At 50.1% G+C, this 19,554-nt stretch overlaps 1 protein-coding gene across 7 annotated transcripts in view; it reads right to left on the bottom strand.

The window, feature by feature from the left end:
- Nucleotides 1-599: 599 nt before the first annotated feature.
- RNF216 (ring finger protein 216) overlaps nucleotides 600-19,554 on the bottom strand; it is a 172,847-nt gene continuing 153,892 nt past the window's right edge. For all 7 annotated transcript variants that reach the window (XM_032607108.1, XM_032607102.1, XM_032607107.1 and 4 more), the window contains exons 16-17: nucleotides 4,379-4,448; nucleotides 600-3,630 (exon numbers count right to left, since the gene is read on the bottom strand). In XM_032607108.1, coding sequence (XP_032462999.1) covers nucleotides 3,311-3,630; nucleotides 4,379-4,448 — 390 coding nt within the window. In that variant the 3' untranslated portion in view covers nucleotides 600-3,310. The remainder of the gene's footprint in view (nucleotides 3,631-4,378; nucleotides 4,449-19,554) is intronic.

Raw genomic sequence — 19,554 nt, 5'->3', positions numbered from 1 at the left:
AAAAAAAAAAAAAGTCACTCAGTAAAAAGTTGCAAGTGGAGAAGAGGATAGCGTGCTTTCTCAACATCTGAGCCCGAGTGTGCTGTGATCCACCCGTGCCCAAGGTACCCTCCAGGCCTGGCAGGTGGCAGGAAGTGTGGTGTACCTGCAGCTTCACTGCCTAGGGGCTCCCTGTTCGCAGGACTGGCCTCCTGAGTGAGGTTTCTCCCTTTTGCATCCACCTCCAGGGCCGAGTCAGTGGCTTGCTGGCAGCGGCCTGGAAGAGGAGCTGACCATACTTTCTTGAAGGGGATTCTGTACTGAAAAACAAATAAAAAACCCCCTTTGTGCCCAACCCGACCTGGGCAGCCACCCAGGCAGGGTTAGCATAATGGATCACCTGATCTTCCTCCTGAGCAGGCCCAGCCCCTCGGGGCTCCTTTGGGATCAGATCCTGCAGCTCTCCAGCAGCATCCCGACCTCCGCTCTGGGTGAGCAGTGTTACATGAAGTGCTATCACTCCCCTGGAATCCGCTGGCTTTCAGTCTGAGCAGCCCCTGTAACTCTGTGGGGTCGTGGGGCCTGTCTGGTCAGGCCGTGTGGAGACACTAAACCAGAGAGCAGTCTGCACAAACATTTATTTACAAAAAACCAAGTTACATATGGTACAGGCTTTTTACATAACACAGTAGTTTAAACAATTATTTTATGTATTTTTACTACCAGAAGGTAAAGAATTTAGTAAACGAATCGTTTTTGCTATTTTTATACAAAGTGACAGGTCATGCACATGTTTTTTTAAGTTTTAAAATCTTTTGCTAAGTGCAAATACTAGATTCCTCTCTCCAGTTTTAAGGCAAGAATGGGACTGTTGCTGGGCAGTCTCTCGCTCCAGGGAGCAAGCAAGGCAGCCCAGAGGGGAAGGTGCCAGGCTGCCTCCGGGACCGCTCTGTCCCCCAGACAGGGGCTGATCTCTGGGGGTGTCCTGTCATTTGCATCTTGCAGCCACTGACTGGTTTGTCTGACGGTTATGGCGCCCTCTCTCCCCAACCCCATCACTAGTACAGACTGCTTCTCCAAGACACGAGGCACCTACAGGGCCATTTTGCAGACATGAGGGGGCTCACGCCTGGGTCAGAACTTGAGGCAAAAGTGACTGTGCTACATCTGCAGACCGGCGAGCCGCTCCACAGCCTGGCTCAGGGAGGAACGTTAGCAATCAGGAGCCCTCGGCTCAGAAAGGCAGGAGTGGTTCCCTAGCTGCCTTGTGTGGCTAAAAACAGCCAGAACTCATCTCAAAAGACAAGTCTTCAGTTTGGCCTTGGGGGAATTATTCTGGTCTCCCTCCTGTGTGGCAACCTTTGGACCTTCGCATGCCAGGTCCTAGGGCAGTTGCTGGACTGCAGTGTCAAGGGCATGCAACACCAGCCCAGAGTCTGTCCTTGCTGCTGCCCCAGGACCTCCGTGGAGCCACGTACCCTGGGCTGCTGGGCAAAGATGGAAGCTGGTTCCTTCTTTAGATGATGAATCGGGTCAGAGACCCAGAAGGTTCTGGTGGGCTGGGGTGAGCACTGTCACCAGTGGGGCAGGTTGACAGCACCTGGGGTCACCTTCCCCATCCGGTGGTACATCTGCTGGCAGTTCACAGCCCTCAGGGACCCTCCCTTGGGGAAGCACGGGGAACATGCTTTAAAGGTACTTGAAGAAATACTGTTGCTGTGCCCCGAGGGCAGGGGCAGGAAGCCCGGCAGGGAAAGGCTCCTGGCAGCAGAGACTCAGTGTAGCCTCTCTTCGTGCGCCCCCCACCCCAAGCCCAGGGGGCCGCCTATCCGCAAACCCCAAACCCAGAGGAAAGACAGCAATAACAGGCAACGTGGCACATCACCTCTCCATTTTAATCTCTGAAAAACATCTGAGAGGCTGATGGCAACGGGTGACCAGACAGTGATGCCTGGTCCCGGGTGTGTCCCCTCCTCTCTGAGGTCTGTGTGTGTGAACTTCGGGGAACCCCATAGCCATCAGAGCTTCAGCAAGAGGAACGGAGGCCAACACAGGGAGCCAGGCAGGTTCATTCCCCACTGAGGCCTCTGCTCTGCACATGGGCTGGAGCACGAAGTACTGCAGAGTGGGTGGCCGGGGTGAGGCTCAAACACCTGGCTGGGGCTGGACAGCAAAAGGCAACTGGGAACATGGCGGGGACTCCCAAGCAAACCCATAGCCAGACTCACCTGACCTCAAGAAAAGGTAGCTGCCGAGCACAACCTGGGTCATGTACCTGCTGGGGAAAGCCAGCGCCACCATACCTTAGGGGAGAATCTGTTCATTACCTGGGTGGTGGCAAACACGGCTCCCTGGGAGAGCCACCAGGCCTCTGTCACAGCTACTTGAAAAGGATCTTGTGGTTGGCAAAAATTTCAGGACCATCCCACCCTCCTCAACTGCCAGGCGCGGGGCAACAGGTTTCTTTGACTTTGCAGAGACCGAGGGAGAGAAACTCTAGTAGAGGCCACAGAAAACTGGGAAGGTTCAAAGTGAGTAAACGGCAAATGTTTCTTTAGGTAAACTACAAACATCCCATTGCATGAAATGGCTCTCTGTGGTCTCATCCGAGAGGATCAAGAGGGGAAGCGAGACCCTGGAACAATCACTGTGGTGGCGGCCTGGGGTACTGCACTTGGACACGGTCCACAGCCACCCCAACCCGAGCAGCGCTCCCAGGTCTGTGGACATCGCTCTGCCACTTAGACCAACCGGCTCAGGGCAGTGGGGTGCACCTCACTCTAGGTGGGCTTCAGAGCGAGGGGGTAGAAGAACCAGGCCTCCACGACACGGTGCCAAGCTCTCAGCTTTCTCGAAACCGCACTACTTGTTACTTCACTTTATTATGGATCACACTGCTACGGTAAGGAAGGCTTACGTGGTTTTTAACTGAGAGACTTCTGTTGTCTGCCAGGGGGAGGGGATGGAGGCAAACATTTCCCTTCATCTATTTCTGCAGGGACGTGATAGAGACGGGCTACCTTGTGGCCCAGGGCCACCACGTTGGCTGCTAGGACGGCAGAACTCTTCAGGAAGAGGGTTTTGCTGCCCCCTTATCTCTGGCCCAATCCCGTTACGGGCACCCAGAGGGTACTAGCCTGCTGATCACTCTTCAAGGAGCAGTGGCCCTTCCCAGGAAGAAATCCAGCTTATCCATTAGACAGGCAAGTCCGTCATCCCTACTTAGCAGGCATGGGCACAGCCATCAGCCTTGGGGGCAAAGGAGCATCTATCCAGCCCCAGCCTGCACAGGATGCTTGGCGGGGCTCCCGGGAGGGGTGGGGCCTGGGTGTCAGAAGCGATGCCGTGGCTGGGGGCCAAAGTGCATAGGCAGGTTGTGCTCCAGCGGCATGTGGACGGGGGCGAAGTCGTAATTGACTCGTACGTTGGGCAGAGGGGGCACATAGGGTGCTGGGATGGGGCCCATGTTGAGGGGGAAGTTGTTGAACATGGGCCGGACAGGAGGCAGGGGGAAGGCTGGGTGCACGAAGGCGTAGTGGGGGATCTGTGGCTGGTGCAGGTTCTGTGGGACGGGCCTCGGCAGGGCTTCGATCCTCTGGACTTTCTCTGGAGGCTTCTCCAAGGGGGGCCCAATGCGTTTGAAGGTATTCTCTGAAAAGAAGATGGGATTTAGTAGAGAAAACAGTTAAATCCCACTGTGCTCGGATCTGGCTTGGGACCAGAGCTGCATATCCTGATCCTGGTCCCAGGGGCCCTGAGCTGTAGGCTGACAGCCTGGAGCATGAGGGCAGACCGGGAACCTCCAACTTTCAGCATCATTCTTCCCTGTGGACACAGGAGGGGTGGCCAGGCCAGAATAAGGCCGATTAAAGCCCCAAACGTAGCGTTCACGCATGAGTGCATAGCCCCCTAACCAGCCATCACCAAGGACAAAACCATACTTCCCACCGAGTGTCACACTCCACAAGGATCACCTTGGAAAGAGACAGACTGATCCAGCTCAGAACAGGTGGAGCTTCTGTGAGAGAATTTCCTTTAGAGCCAGGGCGTGGATGGCCACTTACAGAAACTCCATTTCATTCCTCCGTAACCTCAGAGGGGCCTACTGTCGTCTTAAGTCTGCTTTCGCTTCTATTTGCTTCCTAAGCTCCAACTCACCCCTTGGGACCTCCTGGCCATCAAGGAGCTGCTGAAACTGTGTCTATGCTTTCAGGGCCTTTCCCAGAGGGAGGTGGATATGTGGGTGAGGTATATAAGTGGCCACCTGAGGGACAGCACTCCCCGGTGGTCCCTGGCTGGGTGGAGTGCCAGGATCCCGATGCAAGCCGGCAGCGGGGTCCCCTCCTCCCCTGTGCACATGCAGTGAGTGAGCACAGGGCCTGTCTTGGGGAGCACTTGCCTCCATTCTTTCTCTTCTGTTCCTCTTCGGCCTCCTTCTGGATTTCCTCAATTAGCTTCTCATCATCTTCCTAGGAGAAAGGAAAGAAGATGACAAGCTTGCTCTCAGCCAGCTCCATGCAGCGCTGAGGCCCTCCCAGAACGCGCGGGAGGCCGGCTTGCTGCCGATCAGCAATGGGGCTAAGCCGGAGACCTGCTGCTGACCAGCGAGGTCGTGGGCTTGCATACCACCCATTCCCAGTTCCCCGAGAATCTTCTTCCTTCATCATTAGACCGTGTTCCCACGAGGAAGCCCATCTGAAAGGCTGGGACCAAGGAGCGGGTCTGTGCACTGCAGGTGGCTGTCTGGGGGCTGGGCTAAGAGAGCCTGCTCTGTTCACTCACCTGTAAGGTAAGAACTTCCCACGGCTCGAAGAGGGCAGACTGATAACCCAAGGGTTTGGTATGGGGGTGAGTCTGGAGGGGGCAGGGCCTGAGGAGTTTCAGATCTTGAGTCTACAAACTCTGAGCAAGAAGCGCTCTCTGTAGAGCCCGGAAGTCTTGCTGGCTCCCCGAACTGAGTTGGACAAAAGACTGTGCAGGCCTGCTGAGGCCTGAAGCTGGCCTTTAGCTCCTAGACAGTGGTGGGCTGTAGAAGGAGCAGCATCCCGCCAGCAGAACGGTGGCCTGGGCCACAGGGAAGGGCACAGCAGTCTAAGAACAACTCCCCTGTAGACCTCCCCATCTCCCCTTCTCAAACTCAGGCTTGGTAGGCCTGCTTCGCTAATAGGCAATTCAGACTTGGATTATCCCCTCCTGGGGACAGAGCCAAGTAGGCGCTCTGGGTTCAGGCAGATGTGTGGGCTTCACCAGGGAAACTCAGGGGTCTGTGCCACATACAGTTCCCCCATCTCCACCTGCCCCAGGCACCGTGAACTGGGCTGCTGGCCCGGGACAGACAACCTGAACCATGCCTGTTCTGTGTAATGTCCTGGGGGTTCAACCCACTCCTCAGCAGCCCTGCAAAACGGCTGGGGACTGAAAGGACACTCGCTGGATTGAAAACACCACCAATACGGTGCATGTCTTTGCTGCCAGCCGCAGGGCTGCTGCTGAACCAGCATGGCCACGGAGGGCATGGGACTTAACGTCTACCCGCCACGAGCTGGGGCTCGACAAAGAGCAGAGTTGACACTGCAGCCACAACCTGAGCGTGGCAAGTGCACTGATCAAACCGAGAGACAGGCAGGCGTGTCCTGTTTCCTGGGGTCTTGCAGTAGCTTCTCCAGGAGTTAAGGGCAGTCAAACTGGGAAGAAGTAAGGAGAAGGGCAGTGGTGCCCAGTGTGGGGTGGGGAAGCATAAGCCAAGTTTCAGGACTTCCAGAAGCCTGCTAGAAACGTGTGTTGCCCCAGGCGACGCATCAGGCGAGGCCTCTCCACATGGCCCGTGTGGTCTGGGCTGGAACACTGCCAGTGATAACTCTGGAGTTTTCATGCTGATTGGATGCTCTGGACTGGCTGACGTCACCCGTGGCACTTCTGGGAGGTGAACGGAGGGCCACAGAAGGGAGTGCATGAGCTGGAAAGAACCCCTGGAAAACCTTGGACCAGGGGAGAGCACAGCAGCCTCAGCGTGGAGCTGGGCAATGGGCAGTTACCAATGTCATAACCAAGATGGTAACTTGTGATTTCAGACAGTTACGGCCCCTCCCTGATTCTGGAGTCACGAGTGTCGCTCACTCATTGTGTACTGGACACCTACTCTATAAAAACCCTAAGACGTGCTCATGCAGCCTCTCTGTGAACACTCCAAATGAGGAAACTTATTACTCTACAGAGTAATCACTAAGCCAATCAATACTAAGGGCTCCAGTAATGCAGCAGGCTTTGGTGGAGGCAGTCTGAAGCTTTCCATGTGAATGTCAAGATAAATTCTACCACTATTGAGATTAGGAGCTGGCAAACATCTTCATTTTGGTGCCAGTGGCAAGCCTAGGAAAAAAGATTTAAAAAAAAAAAAAGAGTAATCTAGAAAAATGGAAAGTAGGAGAGCTGTTGCTCTGCACTGCTCACTGAGTGACCTGGGCAAATTCCTGAACATCTGAGTCTGGGCATCTCATCTGTAAAATGGGCTGTTGTAAGGACCGTATGAGCTCAATTGTGTAAAGGACCCAGCACAAAGCAAGTACTCCTCATTAAAGACAGGAAAGTTGTGAAAATGGCAGGAATAAAGATTTCAGAAAGATGAAAAGTTTCAAGAGAAAGTGGTAAAGATTGGGAGATGCCCTAACATTTCTCTCAGTGGCTTCTTTATGGTATGAGTGAGGTTTCCTGCCTCTGGTCATTTATTAATTATAACTATTAGTACTACATCACCATCACCCTCACCTCACCCCCACTATCTCATCCCTCTTCTATCACATCACTTAAATGTGGTCATGCCCATCGGTACCCAGAGGGACACCTAAGGCCTCTGATGGCACAGGAAGGCACCTTAGAAACCAGCCATTCTAACTTCCTTCTACCACAGAAAGTAAGGTCCCAGAGCAGGTAAGTTGTTCAAAGTTATGGTTAGTTGGTGGTGGACTAGGCAGTGTCACTCAAATACCTTTCCTGGAGAAAATCCACAGAAAACTACTGTGAAGGTTCCCTGTCCCTGTCGTTTGATTTGAAAACGTGGAGGGTATATGTATGCTTTCATTCAAGAATATGTATCGTGTGTCCAGTATGCATCAGGCACTGAACTGGATGTACAGCTAAGAATAAGGCAGACCTGGTCCCTTCCCTCATGCAGCTTCTATTTTTGTGCTGTGATCACAATTCCAGCTGGCATTCCACTTTGGAATCCTACATGGGCCTAAAGAGTAATTTCACAGCGTTAAAGACTAACCCCTGACCCCCACCCCCTCTTTCCCTTCTGACTGTCTTGTGACATTTCTGTCAGAATAAATGAAGAATGAAGAATCTTCTGAGTAAAAGATTCCAGGTCTCTTATAGCACTGTTAAGGGTATGGATGAACAGGGCATCTGACCGATTTTGATCAATACTAAGTTTCCTGTGATAAATCCCAACGCTCCTGGTAGAAGTTCGCCCCTGAATAAATGCAATGTAAGAACTCCCTTAGGCAGGTCTGAGGCACTTGCACAGGCAAGAGTGAGTTGAGCGTCCTGATACGGATCTGCCGGCTCTCTGGAGGACAGAGCAGCCAGGTCCACGAGCTGGCAGAAACTCCCAGGCCGCCACTGAGAGCTCTTCCGGGGTTGGGGGGCGGGAGAAGCCTTAGAGCCTTGAGCTCTTCACCTTTTGAAGAGAGCCACCTGGAGCCTCTTCCCTTCCTTCCTTTGCTCTGATCACTCTCCTGATTTGTTAAGTGGACTCAGGACTATTTGTCCTTAAGCTCTGGCTTTCCCTGGTTAGGCAGTGCTCTTACGGTCTAAATACAGTCTGTATTTCACAAGAAAATGTCAGCACTCAACTATTTTGAGCAGTGATTGTTACCATAAAGAATGAGCGAATTGTTAGTTACACCTAGAATATGGGTTAAGTGTTTCAGATTTCAACTTTCTCCAACTGGTTGGAGTCACAGGACACTATATTTCGAAACTAAGAACTAAAACGCTTTTCAATGTATTTTTTTAAAGATAAAAATTACATTTTCAGCCAAATATGTTAGACTCTAAGGGGGAAGACTTTTTCTTCATCTGGGGTAGAATTTCCTTCCATAAGCAGTTTCCCTGGAGTATTTAAAATTCCTCAAGTCAGGAGTGAAGGCATGGGCTTCCCTAGTGGCGCAGTGGTTAAGAATCCGCCTGCCAATGCAGGGGTACACGAGTTCGAGCCCTGGTCTGGGAAGATCCCACATGCCGCGGAGCAACTAAGCCCACGTGCCACAACTACTGAGCCTGTGTGCCGCAACTACTGAGTCTGCGTGCTACAACTACTGAAGCCTGAGCACTTAGAGCCCGTGCTCTGCAACAAGAGAAGCCACCGCAATGAGAAGCCTGCACACCATAACGAAGAGTAGCCCCCGCTCACTGCAACTAGAGAAAGCCTGCGCGCAGCAACAAAGACCCAATGCGGCCAAAAATAAATAAATAAAAAAATTCAATAAAATTTTTTTAAAAATTAAAAGAAAGTGAAGGCAGAAGGGCTTCCCTGGTGGCGCAGTGGTTGAGAGTCCGCCTGCCAATGCAGGGGACGTGGGTTCGTGCCCCGGTCTGGGAAGATCCCACATGCCGCGGAGTGGCTGGGCCCGTGAACCATGGCCGCTGAGCCTGCGCGTCTGGAGCCTGTGCTCCGCAACGGGAGAGGCCACAACAGTGAGAGGCCCGTGTACCGCAAAAAAAAAAAAAAAAAAGCGAAGGCAGACTGAATTGTACACTTTAAAAATGGCAAATTTTACTTTACCACAATTTAAAAAGTTAATAATGTTTAAAAAAAAAAAAGAGTGAAGGTAGGTTTAGGGTTGATTTTGAGATAACACGTGAGGACTGGTCCCTCATCAGAACACTTCTTGGGTTGGATAAGTGATACATGGGGATATTAAGGCTTTTCTAGAGGTAAGTTCCCTTGGGAAACATTCTAGGCATCCCAAGTGTCATCATTCACGGTGAATAAGAACACCTGTGAAAAAGTCTTGCCATTCTGCAAATCTAGGACACACCTAACCTGCTGGAAACAGGGAACAATAGGAGGAAAAAAGATGACGAGAGGGCCAGGGGTGTGTGGGCTGGATCACAGAATTAACTGTCCTCCAGCCCCCCTGCAGGGCCTGAGTCACTTACAGGAAATCCTGGCATGCTGGAGCAGCCCCCACCGTAGTGAATTTTATCTTAAAGCAGCACTGGCTTCCTAACAGGCAGGCAGCTGGTGTGATGGGACTCCAGCTTTGGGGTTCCACAGACCTTGGCCTGGGGACCCCTCTACCCAACACGACTTAACCTGGAGCCTAATCATTTCCATAGCAGGTTTACTGTGAGAAGCAAATTATCTCACTTTTTATAAAGTGCCAAGCACAGTGATAGTAATAATGGCTTACTGTGTGCCAGCTCCTGTTCTAAGCACCTCACATAGATTTCATAACAACTCCAGGAGTTAGGTACTACTGATTAATCCCCATATTACAAATGAGGAAACTGAGGTTTTTTAAAAATATTTTTTCTGATCAGGGATCGAATCCATGCCCCCTGCATTGGAAGCACGGAGTCTTAACCATTGGACCGCCAGGGAAGTCCCACACATAGTAAGGTTTGAATCCAGGCCTTCTCAAAGCCTGAGCTCTTAAGCACTTAAACCACTAGTTTCTGAATAGAAGCTTCTGGAACAGTATGACTGGAGGGGCCCAGAGTACTCTGCCTGCCCTGAGAACTGTCAGAGGTGACTATTTTTAGGCCCTGCTTTGTTCTAGAAAGAGTGTATCTTGCTCTCTTTGAAATATAAGAGTTCCCTCTCTTTGGGATGGGCAGAACTCTGAAATCTCCTTTCTCCACTGAATAAAAGAAGGGAATAGGGCAAAATAAAACACCTCTACTCAAGGAGATGAACAGCCAGCAGTACAGCAGAGAAGGGGACACTTCCCTGGAAAATTCCCATTTTCCTGGGGTCAGCTCACCCAGAAGTACATGTGCCATCACTTGGAACGTCAGGTCTCTGACTGGCCTCCCTAGCACTTGGCCTTTGAGACAAAGCCAGCAGAACCTTCTCACCCAGAGTGGGAGCCGGGAGCTCGGGGAGAAACCAGAAGCCTAAGGTGCAGGCCAGGCTCTATCACTGAGGCCACAGGACTTAAATGGCTCATGGTAACTGAGTCGCCTATCGCTCCTGACCTGGGCGCTGTTCCAGGCCATCTCCAGATGTCCTTGCCTTGTTGACATGTTTTCTCATGAGGCTACCAAGTTACCTGTATACCTTGGAGTCCCATGGAATTTTCTCCTTCTTCCACAAAAAGCCAGAGTTTTGATTCTCACACACATTAAAGCAATCTTGGGAAAAAGAGTTAAACAAAACACAAATAAAAAGGTAATTCCGGGCTTCCCTGGTGGCACAGTGGTTGAGAATCTGCCTGCTAATGCAGGGGACACAGGTTCGAGCCCTGGTCTGGGAGGATCCCACATGCCGCGGAGCAACTAGGCCCGTGAGCCACAACTACTGAGCCTGCGCGTCTGCAGCCTGTGCTCCGCAACAAGAGAGGCCACGATAAGGAGAGGCCCGCGCACCGCGATGAAGAGTGGCCCCTGCTTGCCACAACTAGAGAAAGCCCTTGAACAGAAATGAAGACCCACCACAGCAAAATTAATAATGAACTCCTACCCCCAACATCTTTTTTTTTTAAATTTATTATTTATAAATTTATTTTATTTATTTATTTTTGGCTGTGTTGGGTCTTCACTGCTGTGCGCGGGCTTTCTCTAGTTGTGTCAAGCAGGGGCTACTCTTTGTTGCGGTGTGCGGGCTTCTCACTGTGGTGGCTTTTCTTGTTGCGGAGCCCGGGCTTCAGTAGTTGTGGCACATGGGCTCAGTAGTTGTGGCTCGCAGGCCTAGTTGCTCCGCGGCATGTGGGATCCTCCCAGACCAGGGCTCGAACCCGTGTCCCCTGCATTGGCAGGCGGATTCTTAACCACTGCACCACCAGGGAAGTCCCAGGAATTACTTTTTTTTTTTTTTTAAAGATGTTGGGCTTCCCCGGTGGCGCAGTGGTTAAGAATCCGCCTGCCAATGCAGGGGACACGGGTTCGAGCCCTGGTCCTGGAAGATCCCACATGTCGCGGAGCAACTAAGCCCATGTGCCACAACTACTGAGCCTGCGCTCTAGAGCCCGCGAGCCACAACTACTGAAGCCTGCACGCCTAGAACCCGTGCTCCACAAGAGAAGCCACCTCAATGAGAAGCCCGCACATTGCAACGAAGAGTAGCCCCTGTTCGCCGCAACTAGAGAAAGCCCACGGGCAGCAACGAAGACCCAACGCAGCCAAAAATAAATAAATTTAAAAAAATTTAAAAAAGAAAGAAAAAAGAAAGGTAATTCCTCACCAGAGATGACTCCTGGGAAGATTTTGGCCTAATTTCCATTGGTTGTTTTTGTATCCACATCTCACTTTCAAAATCCCTGAGGTTCCCTTCTAGAAGGCCACACTCTGCACACTCAGGTCCCCACTTCCCTGTGTGTAATGCGCTCGTTCACACATGCCTGCTCTCCAAGTGTCTCTCCCAGCCACAAGGGGCTGGCAGCATTCTACCCACGAGGAAACAGGCTCTGACAAGGCAGTTACGTGTTGAAGGTCACCAAGTAGATGATGAAGAGTGAAATCAGAACCAGGGCAGGGCCAGGCTGCTGCTTCTGGGCTTACAGCCCCAAGGGGAGCCTGGGCAGCTCTGGACTCTGCAGGCAATCAGAGGCCAAAGGCCTTGGGAGCAAGCTATTAGGGGCCCCTCTGACCCCAACAAAGTTGGAGGCTAAACCGAGCCCATTTGAGACCTGAGCTCCCCTTCATACCCTGCCTGCCTTGGTCAGTGGGTAACTGTGGGAGGAAGACAACTCTGTCCGGACTCACTGCACTGGACACCTCGACAGGCCCTAGTGAATGTCCACCAAGGGCAACATGCCCACCCCAGCATTCCTCTCCTTGGCCTTTGGCTCGGGGTTTAAGATGGACCCAGTAGGCCTTTTCTGCCCTCTTTCTGGCCCCTCCTCATCTTGGTGAAAACCTTTAAACAGATCCACAGAATATGCATATAAGCAAGTCTCAGACTGAGCATAAGGAAACGCCAGGCTAGAGTAGAAGTGAACCCCACAGACCACCACTGAATGTAATGAGAACTGGGATAGGAACATGTGTAGCACCCACAGTGGGCCAGTGCACCCCAAATGCAGTGCTGAGGACAAAGGATCACAGCAGACAGTGACATGGAGTCTTGCAGCCCAGCAGATCTGGAAGAATGCTTTATATAAAGAAATGAGGGGCTGCATCTTAACAGTGAGAGGATTTCATTTCCTTTCCCTGAATTCCTCTGAGCTCAGCAAGATACAGAAATGCTGGCCTAACACAGAAGACTCTGACACGCTTGCTTCACATGGAGGTGGGTAGGGAGTGAGGCACGGCAAGAGCATGAGGGGGATGGCAGGGGCCCGGCTTCTCCGAAACACCGACTCAGCACGCCAGCTGCCGGCAGGAAGTGAGGGAGAATTCACCAGAGAGGTTTTAATGGAGAAAAACAACCCCAAACCCCAACTCCTTAAAACGTGTCCCTCAACAATGAAGCCCCACAGCTCTGCCCATGGAGCAGGGTCTGGATGGGAGAAAAAGGAAGAGAAACTGCAAGTGGTTAAAGGGAAAAAGAGAAGGTTTCCACCAATCAGATATTGACAACAATCGCCAGCCACAGGCTGAAGGTTCCTAAAATAAATGTCTGAGTACTTAGCACACAGCTTTTTCTTGCGAGGCTTTTAAACATCCTTTTGAGCCCGTTTTCTTCAACATTTCTGGACACCAGAGCTGCCAGCCTGCTTGCCTGCTGCCAGCCTCCGGTGACCATGAAGGGAGGGTGGTGACTTTTCTTCTCCATTTAACTTTTCCTCCCTGTAAAAAGGTGACTGAGAATTGCAAGTCAACTGCTGCTTCCCTCCTGCAATTTTGGGGGTGGGGCTGGGGCTGGGATCCAGGTCATGTATGGCCACAGCTGTTGTTAATAAACTTGCAATGATTTCATAAAAGGCTTCCAAAGAGCTGAGGATTTAGTTTCAAATTATTCCCAGATTGGCTACAGATCGCCGAGCAACACCAGACCCTAACCCCCCCAGCGCCAGCTGTCCCCCTGCAACAGGAAATTGGGGGGAGGAGGGTGCAGCACGGCCCGGAGTGGCACATGCTGTGCAGCTGGGGTCTGGAATGGCCGGGGAGGGGGTGCGGAGGTGGTCTGGATAATGTGTTGGGGAGGAGCAAAGACTGGACGGCTCTCTGCTGGCTTCTGCAACTATCTCCTCGGGTCACAGAGGCCTGGAACGCAAACACCTTTCTGTCTAGAGCTCCCCCCAGGGACCTGGAGGCAGCATGGGGTGTGGCCATGTTGGGACTCCTGTCAGGGTCAAGCACTCAGCCTGGGGCCTGCTGGCATCTGCTGAACATGACACATGCCAACATGCCATGTTTACTGGACTGAGCCATACTGTGGCCCTCCTTGGTACAATCCTCTAGTGACATCTAAACCTGACTGGGGACACTGTCAAGGCCCCTTTCTACCATCTGCAGCTTGCTCAATGGGGAAGGGTCCAGCGAGGGCCTATCCCTTTACGGAGGCCTGCGTGACTCACTGGGTGCAGGGGCTCTGCGGGCAGCTATCGGCAAGCTCCCGTACTTGTGACCTCTTGCTCCAGACAGAGAGTGGAGACTTGGGGAGTGGAAGGAGCTAACGGCTGGCTGAAGACCTGGATTTGCACCCTGGTTTTACCAAGTGACCTGAATCTTGTTTTCTTCATCTGCAGAATGCGAAAGTGGTCCCGCCTCCATGTTGTAACAGAAACAATGGCGTTTAAAACAGTGACTTGAAATAAAATGCTAAGGCCAACTGTGGAAGTTAAGTGATGGGGCAACATGGGTGTTCACTTTACCATCTTCTTCACAGAAGGTAAATTTTAGAAGTTAAGGAAAAAACCCTGAAACTGAAAATTAGTTCCCGAGCTAAACTCTGGAATATCTTTCTGAAGATACTCCCTAAAATGATCTCCACCTTTCCCTCCTCAACCCTGTGTCTGAAATACTTGTATTTCCTCTTCCTTTCCCAGGCCACTCAAACAAGGGTCTCAAAGGTGCCCAGTGCCCTCCGTGCCCCTGACCCATCAGGAAGACAGACACTGGTCCAGGCTGGGTGGTGCTGGAGCCAACTAAGGGGAGAAAGCAGAAAGCAGCTTTGTTTAAGATGCTGAGAGAACAGAAGACCTGAGATCAACACATGTCACGTTTTTTTTTTTTTAATTTGGCATGCAGGATCTTAGTTCCCAGACCCGGGACTGAACCTGTGCCCTCAGCAGTGAAAGCGCAGAGCTCTAACCACTGGACCGCCACGGAATTCCCCATGCCACCTTTTACTGACCACAATCTTCTGCAAGTTTCTTCATTTGTAAAACTGGGATGATACACTGGCCTTAGAGGACTGTCAAAGAATTAAATATATTAACACATATTAATGTCAGGTTCAATCCACTGCAGGCTTGAGAAAAATAAATAATTCTCTTAACCAAACGGCTAGACGATAATGGTGCCAAATTGTAAACTGGCTGTTAAAGCCCTAGGGTTTTATTTGAACTGAACATGCTTCAAATTCTTATATTTAAAAAACGAAGAAGTTGTAGAAAACAATTCTGTGCAGTTTCTGGTAGCCAAAACCCAAGATAAATACCGACTTTGTTTTGTATTAAAGAGAAAATGCTCTTACGAATTTTGCCCCACTTCCAGAATCCGGACTGCCAGATGACTGCTCTGAACATGGCTTCTAACAGTTAAGATGTAACTCGTTAACCCCCTTAAGTTACCACTCACGGACAAGAAAAAAGTCAGCACATATGGGTCCAGTAAAGTCCCGGGGTAACCATTCCCCCACTGCAAAATAATGTTTGTTCATTTATGTGTTGTGATTTGGCTGTGCATTCTGACCCCTAAGCTAGAAAACTGTGGTTTGTTGTGACTGGTTTGCTTCTGTTTTTCTTTTTTCCTTCTTAAAAAGAAATCTTGTTTTTACAAGACTCTTGGTTGAATGTTTTGAGCTTATTTCTGACAACTAACAGATAACTGACAGCTTTCTAATATGCAGTTAGTTCAGTTCCCAAGCAATCTCCAGTCATTAAGGATGAAAACTCAACTTCTCTCCAAACCACGAAGGGATAACTCCCTCATGGACAAATGAGAGATTCTTCCTGGCCTTGCCGGTTAATTAAGCCAGAGAAAAGGCTGGATGACAGGGCATGCTTTGTTTCCCTGAACTTCTGAATGGCTTTGTGTTCCCAGAAGCCCCAACAGATGCTGGGTTGGAATTCAATCGGTCTCCTGGTGAGAATCAAGGAAACGGGGCTGATCCCGGTTTTGATGGGAACGGGACAAATGGAACAAAATCTCTGGCTGTGGCTACCAGAGGAAATCGGAGGGATTTGTATTTGCCTGACCTTCCTTTCGAACTTTATTTTGAGCAAGTACAGAACCTTTCTCAGGGTAGAAGATGACAATGCAACATGAAAATGAGGGGCAGTTGCATGCTATGGCACCGAAACAAGGTAACAGAACAAGAGAAACGTTTATAATCAATTCCATGTGTGGGAAGAAAAGGGAGGTGGCAGGAGAAGAACAAGAGAGAGCAGAAAGGAAAATGGGGCTGCGAAGAAACCAGACTGCCTGCCGCACACCCTGCCACACGTGGTAACTCCCACGCTGCTCTCTGCTTCTAGAGAGGAAAGCAGGCTGAGGAATGCTTCTTAGGAGCGCCGCTGAAGAAATGGACCCTATTTCTTCACCAAGTTCCTAGAGATGCTCAGGCCCCCAGTATGCTCGCTGGATGGGACTGAGGAACCGAGTCTGTGGAACTGCCAGGGCCTGGGAAGTTTTGTCACAAAATGCAGTGTGGGTTACCTTGGAGAGCACTTCCCACTGTGGGCCACACCTCCCTCCACTCAACCAGCAACAGAAGGATGACTGTTTATCCCAAAGTCGCCCCTTTCTTTCAATTATTTCCTCAGTGGTAGGGGGGCAGGCTTGCTAAGGGTTTTACTGGGTCACGGAGCTGTGGGATAAGAGCAATTTCTAGGTCCCTCAGCCCAGTTTTCCGTTCCTGACATGCAGATGCCGGGTTTTCACAGAGGACTCAGTGCTTAACAAAAGTGTGGGGGGTTCTGAGGATTAGGGTTAGGCCACCAGCTTGGCCTGCAGTGGCTTTCAACAGGGGCCAGCCTGTGACCCTGACACCTTTTCTTATCAGGCATACTGGAGGTGTTCTATATGAGGGATAAAGATTGGTGGCTAACAAGACTTTTATCTTTGACTTATAAAGTTCTAGCTAGAACAGTGTTTTAGATTTGGATTAATGATCAATCTTCAAAAATTGGGAGATTTCACATTAAAATACAGATTTCCAACCTCTCTGGAAAATCCAAAGCCGTGGTAACTCTGAGCACAGTCCCATCTAGCAACGAACTATGGGGGCTTAGGCCAAGTCACTCGTGTACTCAGGGCCTGCAACAGCTCCCAGCACACTCAGTGAGACCCACGGCCTGCTTCTGTGCCCACCTCTCTCACCTCCCTCCCCTCGTTCACCACCTGCAAACCACACCAGCCTTCTTTCTGTTCCACGAATAGGCTGAATTGTTTTATTTCTTTGGCCGGCCTCGCTCCTCCTTTGCATGCAGGTTTCGCTGTAAATGCTGCCTCTCAGAGAGGCCTGCAGAGATGACTCCCCCCTCCGGCTCCTGTCATCCTCCACTGCATCATTCTTACTGCTCCTACACAGTACCAACCACATGAAGTATCTCTGTTTTAAACTTAATAGACTGTAAACTCCAAGAAAACTAGTCCTGGCAACACTGAATAGTTACAAAGAATGGATGAATCTATAATTTCTCCAGTGATTTGAATGATATTTTTGTCACACATTAAATTCTTATGGGACTGTTCCTGGTCTCTACCTTGTCCCCTTGATCTGTCTATTCTTGCATTAGTCTGTGTGATTTTTTTTTTTTTTTTTTTTTTTTTTGGGGTACGCGGGCCTCTCACTGCTGCGGCCTCTCCCGTTGCGGAGCACAGGCTCCGGACGCGCAGGCTCAGCGGCCATGGCTCACGGGCCCAGCCGCTCCGCAGCATGTGGGATCTTCCCGGACCGGGGCACGAACCCGTGTCCCCTGCATCGGCAGGCGGGCTCTCAACCACTGCGCCACCAGGGAAGCCCAAGTCTACGTGATTTTGATTTGTGCAGCTTCACAGGAAAAATCAGTCTCACTTTCAAAATTACAGGTAATTTTTCAAGGAAAAAAATCCGACTGAATTTAAACGGGAATTGCAGTAAACTTGTAGATTACTTTGGACATAAGTAATCTCTCTGTAATACCAAGTCTCCCCTTTGAGGGACAAGGCGCTTCTCCACTATCCAGGTCATCCTCACTTGCCCCAGTGAAAGCTGACTCGTCAGTGGCTATCCCCAGGCCTCCGCGGGCTATGGTGCAGCTTCCTTGCTAGCTCCAAGTTGGCAGGGTATCTATCCACTGTTATGCTCAATTGTTTTTTGGTAGAACAAGTCTTCTCACATATACTACATTGCCATCCTTACAGAGCAACTTACAACTGACTAATAGTAATACTATCAAACTTAAAAATTATTGGGACTTCCCTGGTGGCACAGTGGTTAAGAATCTGTCTGCCAATGCAGGGGACACGGGTTTGGGCCCTGGTCCGGAAGATCCCACATGCCACGGAGCGACTAAGCCCGCGTGCCACAACTACTGAGCCTGTGCTCTAGAGCCTGCAACCCAAAACTACTGAGCCCGCGTGCCAAGAGCCCATGCTCCGCAACAAGAGAAGCCACCGCAATGAGAAGCCTGTGTACTGCAACAAAGAGTAGCCCCTGCTCGCTGCATCTAGAGATAGCTTGAGCGCAGCAACGAAGACCCAACACAGCCAATAAATAAACAAATAAATGAAATTTATTGTTATTATATACATAAAAAAAACAAAGCATATTTCTCCACATGTTCAAGTCTCTTCACGCCCTTCAATACGGTTTTATAGTTTTCTTCATACTTCTTGTTAAAGTTCATTTCCTGGGTATTTCACGATTTATATAGCTACTGTGAATGGCATTCTGTATATCTATTTTTTTTTTTTTTTTTTTTTTGTGTATATCTATTTTGTATCTAGCTATCTTTCACTGTTTCTGATGCCTTTTCAGTTGATTATTTTGTCTTTTCTCAGGTTTAAAACAGTAGGTTTGCCTTTTTTTTTTTTCTCTTTTTTTGGGGGGGCTGTGCTAGGTCTTCGTTGCTGTGCACAGGCTTTCTCTAGCTGTGGTGAACGGGGGCTACTCTTCGTTGCAGTGTGCGGGCTTCTCATTGCGGTGGCTTTTCTTGTTGTGGAGCACGGGCTCTAGGCACGTGGGCTTTAGCAGTTGCAGCGTGTGGGCTCAGCAGCTGCGGCTCCTGGGCTCTAGAATGCAGGCTCAGTAGTTGTGGCACATGGGCTTAGTTGCTCCGTGGCATGTGGGATCTTCCCAGACCAGGGATAGAACCTGTGTCTCCTGCACTGGCAGGCGGATTCTTAACCACTGCGTCACCAGGGAAGTCCTGCTTTTCTTCTTTACATATAAAAGTGCTTAGGGGTTTCCCTGGTGGCACAGTGGTTGGGAGTCCGCCTGCCGATGCAGGGGACGCGGGTTCGTGCCCTGGCCCGGGAGGGTCCCACGTGCCGCGGAGCGGCTGGGCCCGTGGGCCATGGCCGCTGAGCCTGCGCATCCGGAGCCGGGAGAGGCCACAACAGTGAGAGGCCTGCGTACCGCAAAAAAAAAGTGCTTAGAACTTTTTATTGGACACACAGTGGGTGTCCAATAAGCATTAGTGATCATCTTCTCCAATATCTATATTTTTCATCTTATTCTCTCAGCTAACTGCACTGAATAGCACAAATAATGGTGATAGTCTTATATATGACTTTTTGGGGAATGTTTCTATGTATTTCATTATTAAATACATGCTAATGACTGTTTTGAAACATGGGGCTTATAAAATATATTAAGTATCCTTCTAATACTACTGTTAAAGCTTAAATCAAGAACGGATACAGTCATCCCTAGATATCCACAGGGGGTTGGTTCCAGGACCCCCATGGACACCAAAACCAGTGTTGTTCAAGTCCCTTAAAATGGTGTAGTATTTGCACATAACCTATGCACATCCTCCTGTATACTTTAAATAATCTCTAGATTACTTATAATACCCAATACAATGTAAATGCTATGTAAATAGTTGCTGGTGTATGGCAAATTCAAGTTTTGCTTTTTGGAACTTTCTGGAAATTTTTTTCCCTGAATATTTTCAATACATGGTTTGTTGAATCCACAGATGTAGAACCTGTAGATACAGAGGGCTGACTGTATTTGTCTTCTTTTTTTCTTTTTGCATTTTATTGTTTTGTATTTATTTTTGTTTCACACACACTGTATTTAATCTTATAAGA

The sequence above is a fragment of the Phocoena sinus genome, chromosome 15, assembly GCF_008692025.1.
Source record: "Phocoena sinus isolate mPhoSin1 chromosome 15, mPhoSin1.pri, whole genome shotgun sequence".
NCBI lineage: Eukaryota > Metazoa > Chordata > Mammalia > Artiodactyla > Phocoenidae > Phocoena > Phocoena sinus.
This window is presented reverse-complemented; position numbering and strand designations above follow the sequence as displayed.